This window comes from Monopterus albus, unplaced genomic scaffold (assembly GCF_001952655.1).
Source record: "Monopterus albus unplaced genomic scaffold, M_albus_1.0 scaffold6.1, whole genome shotgun sequence".
Classification (NCBI taxonomy): Eukaryota; Metazoa; Chordata; class Actinopteri; order Synbranchiformes; family Synbranchidae; genus Monopterus; species Monopterus albus.
Window position 1 is genome coordinate 1,324,088 of NW_018127886.1, and position 6,221 is coordinate 1,330,308.

General features: G+C 38.4%; 2 protein-coding genes across 6 annotated transcripts in view; one reads left to right on the forward strand and one right to left on the reverse strand.

The window, feature by feature from the left end:
* ebp (EBP cholestenol delta-isomerase) overlaps nt 1-1,019 on the forward strand; it is a 1,881-nt gene extending 862 nt beyond the window's left edge. Inside the window, exons 3-5 of the mRNA XM_020616801.1 lie at nt 13-49; nt 144-274; nt 538-1,019. Coding sequence (XP_020472457.1) covers nt 13-49; nt 144-274; nt 538-758 — 389 coding nt within the window. The 3' untranslated portion in view covers nt 759-1,019. The remainder of the gene's footprint in view (nt 1-12; nt 50-143; nt 275-537) is intronic.
* Nucleotides 1,020-2,448: 1,429 nt separating this feature from the next.
* Nucleotides 2,449-5,908, reverse strand: fkbpl (FKBP prolyl isomerase like). 5 transcript variants are annotated; one of them, XM_020616516.1, is made up of 4 exons: nt 5,687-5,754; nt 4,854-5,021; nt 4,453-4,745; nt 2,449-3,490 (listed from the first exon to the last, which is right to left on the reverse strand). In XM_020616516.1, exons 2-4 carry the CDS (start codon nt 5,017-5,019, stop codon nt 2,819-2,821), a joined length of 1,131 nt encoding a protein of 376 aa, XP_020472172.1. In that variant the 5' UTR covers nt 5,020-5,021; nt 5,687-5,754; the 3' UTR covers nt 2,449-2,818. The 5 variants fall into 5 exon arrangements, with proteins under 5 accessions (XP_020472172.1, XP_020472202.1, XP_020472183.1 ...); XM_020616546.1 differs by lacking the exon at nt 5,687-5,754 and adding an exon at nt 5,759-5,908 and having other exon boundaries at nt 2,451-3,490; nt 4,453-4,742; nt 4,863-5,021; XM_020616527.1 differs by lacking the exon at nt 5,687-5,754 and adding an exon at nt 5,759-5,908 and having other exon boundaries at nt 2,451-3,490; nt 4,453-4,742.
* Nucleotides 5,909-6,221: the final 313 nt, after the last annotated feature.

Below are 6,221 nucleotides of genomic sequence, written 5' to 3' on the forward strand. Positions count from 1 at the left end.
TCTCTTCCACAGGGAAGGAGTACTCAAAAGCGGACAGTCGATATATAATGTGAGTTCACTCTGGCACATAATTGTTGAACTTTTACATAAAAAGGTAATAATACTGTAACTACATTTACCCAGCGTATTTCTTTTCTGTGTAGAGCTGATAACTTCACTGTCTGTTTGGAGGCCGTGACTTTTTGGTTATGGGGGCCGTTCAGCTTTTGGGCTGTGTTTGCCTTCTTAACTGACAAGGCCTACAGATTTGTTCTGCAACTCATCATTTCATTAGGTAAAGAAAACAAAATCAGTCACTTCATGATTCTCTTAATCTGTAATTTGAAGGGAAATTAGTATGAAAGATCATCTTTAAACTAGCAGATAAAGTCATTAGTAAAGTCATTTGTATGTCTTGACTTTAGAGGGAAGCAGTGAGTTTATTACCTTTATGCATATTACCTTCAATAGGCCTACAGTCCTGTAGGGAAGTTGGGTCTGCCTCTTACAAGTTCTCAGAATTCACTGAATGCTCCTTAACACATACTCTGATTCCAGGTCAGCTGTATGGAACGCTGCTTTACTTCTTCACAGAGCACAGAGATAGCTACATTCACAGTGATCTGGGACATCCAATCTACTTCTGGTTCTACTTCGTGTTCATTAATATCCTGTGGTTTGCCATTCCACTGGTGCTCATTGTGGACGCGTGGAAACAGCTGTCAGCAGCCCAGACACACACAGACAACACACAGACACACAAGTCCAAGAGAAACTGAAGCGCAACATTCAGAAAAGACCGCAGGACACTGATTATGGGGAAAACACGCAAAAAGACCCGGTATTAATGAAAAGAAGATATGGCAAAACAAATGTTTACTAGTTTGTTGGGCATGCCTCATGTAAGTTTTGCCATGTTGTACCTGTTGTAATTTGTGCCCTTTAAAAATGTATACGAATCATTTTGAAGTGCAGAATGTTCCTTGAATGTTGTCCTGACTTTGTGTCGCCCCAGAAGAGAATTAAAATAAATAAATAAATAATGTTTTCTCAATATCTGCCTTATTTCATTTAGATTTTGTGCAACCTCAAGATTAGACTAAAAACAGCCTTAGGTGATATGGAGTACCTCTTTAAATGGAACCCATATTCAAATATGGGGCTGAAGTATTAGTTTTTGTTGTTTACATGACAACAATTATTATACATCAAAAATTGGCTGGCTCCCTTTATGAAATCCAACTAGGTCAAGGTCAAAGTGTTTATTTGCCATATGCACAGTTAGGAAAGGTGTTTCCCAGTTCAATGAAAGTCTTACTTTGCCTTCAACTAGCTCAGTATGTTCAGTCCACATCAGGCTAAGATTCCATAAAACTGGTTATGTATTTTTGCACCATTTACTACAAAGTGTAACATTGTAATGCTGTTGCTGAACATGTTCTACTACACCACAATAAGCTTTTTTACACATGGCGCACATGTGTTTATAATTAATAATAATATTCAAAGCTTCTGCAAAAATCGGTTTTTACTGTCATAAATATCTTAAAAACAGGTCAGGGAATTATATTTTATGCTCCACAATATCTTCACAGCACTTTACAAAAAAGACGCCCAGTGGACAGCGTTAGCGTTGCATGATTGGTAGTAGAAAGATGGATTTGGCCATTTGATTGGCCATGGAAAGATGGACTCTGTCATGTGATTGGCTTTTGAAAGATGGACCTAGATTTGTGGTTGGTTGAATTTGTACAGACCCTTAGCAGCTACTCCTGGCGAAGTTGGGAGAGTGTTAGACTGAAGATCTAAAGGTCCCTGGTTCGATCCTGGGTTTTGGCATTTTGATCCACTGCACAACTGGGTACCAGATAACCAACTGCCTGACAGAGACTGGCACCTTGTGGTCGACAACTACAATATGTGTATTTTGTCGACTTCTGTAGGCTTTGCACGTATTGCACTCAGTACCACGTGTGATGGAGTAAGTATTCAAATCGGTTAAAAGTACTTCACTATACATAGAAGCCCTGCACTGCAAACATTACCGAAGTATAATCAGGAAAATGTTCTTAAAGCATTAAAAGTACTCTGTACTCCAGGAAAATGTCCCAGGAGACTATTATGTATGATAATAATACATTTTTTATATGCAAGTGCTGATGTGTAAGCAGCATTTTTCTGCTGTAATTGGTTGAGAGGGAGCAAAATGTTAATTATTATATTTATGGCTGCAATTAGTGAAGTTTGAACACACTGAGAAATGCCTAACACAATTATCCAGAGCCCAAGTAACACCTTTAGTGTTTAAAACACAGGGAATCCTTACATTTGAGAAGCTAGAATAAAGTTTCACATGAAAAATTACTTAACCAATTATAAAACAGTTGTCAGTTAACTTGTTGACTAATTGATTTATCTTTAATGTTTTGCAAAATCTTAATCTATAAAGCAAGTGAGTTATTGTAGTAGAGTAAAAAACAATATGTTCTTGTGAAATGCCGTTAAGTATAAAATGGCACAAGTACCTGAAATTTGTACTTGACTAAATGTAGTTACGTACATTACACCACTCAATAACACCATGATCTCATGCACTACACATGCCCAGATGACAACAGGAACTGCTCCAAGATACATTTTGACACTGTTTTTACTTTGAAATTGCATTTTGATAACTCGCACATCAGTAGTATATAGGTGGGAGAAAAACATGCATCTGCAGATCAATTGCACTTTTGAGCTGAGGCAGTGACTTTACAGTAGACACATTTTCAGTTAATGGTAAATCCTAAAGATAACCACATCTTTTTGCTGATGACTGACAACATACTATATAATCTCAGCTGAACATTTTGCTAAGTCTCAGTCCCAACTGCACATTTGACTCTTTCTCTCTACTAGCTATGTCTTTAAGCTCTTTCAATGCCGCAGGTGCGTCTGGTTGTAGTTCCAGGAGTTTCCTAAATGCCCGCTTTGCATCCTCCAGCTCATTCACCATCTTGCAGGCCTGGCCCAGCCGGTACCAGGCTTTAGTGCCACCTGGTTCTAGCTGAGTAGCTTTAGCTGCACTGGCCTTAGCTCGCTCTGGTTGGTTCAGTTTGAGCTGGCACAAGGATAGGTTTGAGTGGAGCTCTGCTTTGATGGTTCTGAATTCACTAGCTGAAAGGAGGCAACGTGTTTCATCTCCAGTGTTTGTCTCTCTCTGCTCCTCCTCATCTTGCTCCTGTCCTGTGTCCTCCTCCTCTCTAACATGTCCAGAGAGAGTGATGAGGAGTTTGAGGGCTCGGCTGTAGCTATCTGCAGCTCCCCACACATTTCCACTGCGAAATCTCATGCCACCCCTCTCCTTGTGTGACTTCACCCACTCCCATTTCTCACCAGGAGACATCTCCCATGGTTCCTTGCCTGGCGTGAAAGCTTGGAGTTCAATTGTGGCACATAAAGGCAGGTTTTGTTCTGCAGGTCTTGGAACAAAGACATCTGGTATATCTCCCACTGGAGAAAGTAGTATCTGAGGAGGAATACACAGCAATTAGACCTGCTTTAATTTTTACATTCTTTGAAAAGTGGGTTTTCTGCTGGTTTCATGAAGTTAAATTTAAGCCTTTTTTTAAAAATTCTGTAGACCACTTTGAATGCAATTTAAGACCTATTTCATATTCATACTGGCAAAAATATAAGGGATATGAAGAAAGATGAATATTCAATTTGGTTATAGATAAATTACTCCAAATAATTCTAGACTCTTTTTAGTGTGTAAAGTCTGCAACAACTTGGTTTTTAATAGTGGCATAAAACCAAACACTGTCCAGAGGTTGCTCATCAGTGCTGCAGGAATTAGTCCAAAGTGGGTTGTGCTCCTAATGTTAATACAGAACAATATTGTTTGAAAGGCGTTTGCTGGAGGCTTTTAACAGCACATTTTCTGACTAATAAAGACCTGCTCCAGGTTCTAAGTTGGTTTGGTTTAGTAGTTTTATTAAAATGCAATAATACATTCAAAATAAATGTAAAAACAAAAGATAGAACCTGAGTATCTATACAGAAATAGCTATTACCCACTTAACCTTTTGTGAGGAAGCACAGGCAGATTGATACCGAATCAGGACTCGGAAAGTGCTTATTTTCTATATCACACTTCTTTTTGGCTCTCTACTCACTAGAGGTGTCTTTTCAGATTGCTGCTCACTGCCAAATGATCAAATCATAACAAGCAAGGTTTTATTCTGCTACAGAGCGTGACCACCATTTAGACTCCCTCGATATTAAAACAACATAGGTTACTGACAATATTAAGTGCAAAAAAGTAGGAAAGGGTAATAATTCAGTTGGTTTCTGGTTTCTAAGAGGTGAACTGATACATCACTGGATTTACATTGTGCAAGATAAAAACACAGCAATTTTGTCAATTTTGGACACAATTTGCATAGAAGTTAGTAAAAACCTAACACATTATGATCACATTGCTCTCACCTCACATTTTTCTTTGGCTCTCATTCCCTCCAAACATGCTTCTGTGATATCACACTGCCCCTCCCCTAGTCTCAGCGTTGTCCAGTCACCCAATGAGACCTGCAGCACAGAGTCCCGACACCTTGAGAAAGCTGTTTCCACTGTTTCTGCGAATTCACTGACTGACTGGTCAGCTTGGTCTGACAGCTTCTCATTTCTCTTATCAGTTACTGAACTCTGAGTATCAACCATGTTACTGTGGAGCTGCACACGGATTCGACACAGCGATCCTAACCTTGGACAGCAACCCGCTGCTAGAAGAGACAAATTATGTGAGATAGATTATTAGAAAATACATTTCTATTCTAAAATGTGGACTGAAAAATGATCATTTTTAAAGTAATGTTAGAAAAGTACCATACATTTAATACCTCCCAAATTACAAACAGTTTGTTGACTCTCTTTGCATATCCCTTTTTTCTGGACTTTCCAGAGGCCTTCTGGACACACTGACACCCAGGACATGACATCAATACCATCATGATCACCATTGCCATGCAGTGTTTCCATGGGATGAACTGGATCCATCACTGGGTTGACAAAATATGAAAATATTAAAACAGGATCATAACTTATGTTCAGATATCTAATTTAATACACGTCAAGAAATGTTAGGTTTTTGTGAAGTGGCATGATAAAGTAATTATAAACATCAGAGCTGCCTAACCCTATGGCTCCACCACAAGTGTTTATGCATAATTTCGTACAGTTCAACTGTACCACAAACGACACTTCTCTAAAATAATTACAGCAAAAACTCAACACTATCACCTTCATGAAGCGAGGAGAAAACGTTAACGCAGTTGTATTAGACTGGATTAGTGCTAGCTAGGTGCACCAAATAAACTAGCAACTGGGTGCACATTTAAAATAGCTAATGATAAGCTACAAAAGCTATGCTCGGGCATGTAAACTTATCTAATAAAGGCACGTTTCACAACAATAGTAAAATATCTAAATAAAGTTGGGCTATAAAACAATTATAGCCAAATCTTTGAATAGAAGCAAAGTGAGATACTGAAAATGAACAGATAAACGTAGAACTTGGTATTAGCTGCAATGATTAGTCGATTCAATAACTAACATTATCACTATATTAACATTATTTTTGCATTAGCATACTTCACGTCAATCTGATGAATCATCGTTTAATAATAACAAGCTACCAGATAGCTATCGTACTAAGCCAAAGTACCTGAATTTCAGTATTCTATATAGCACAAGCCTTTGTTAAGTGCTACGATTAAATGAAAGGCATCTATCTTACCTCATATACAAATAGCCTACAATATTACGTAACAACTAGCTCATAACAACAATCCGAAATGAAGAAACTCGAGGTGTCGGAAAGCAAACAAGCTATCAGTTCCGTGAGGTAGGCGTTGGCCTTCGCCTGCTTCTTCTTCTTCTTCTGCTGCTGCTCCTTCCTGTTCTTCTTCTGCGGTTTATTGGCGGATGGCAAACAACGACCTGGTGCATTACAGCCTCCAATCGGTGAGGAGTGTGGATCAAGAAAAAAACATATTCTCTGTTATCTTACTTGTTCAAAAGTACTAAAACAACAACTGTTAACATTCATTTCCTGATTTTTTTTTGCAAGATAGACAATCTGTTATCATAATTTGGAATAGTGTGCCATTAAGTCCAGTATGTCCAAATCTCAATCTTAATACTATTGTCTCTTCTCTTCTGTTTGTTCTTGTAACATCTAATCTCATCTAATCTAAAAG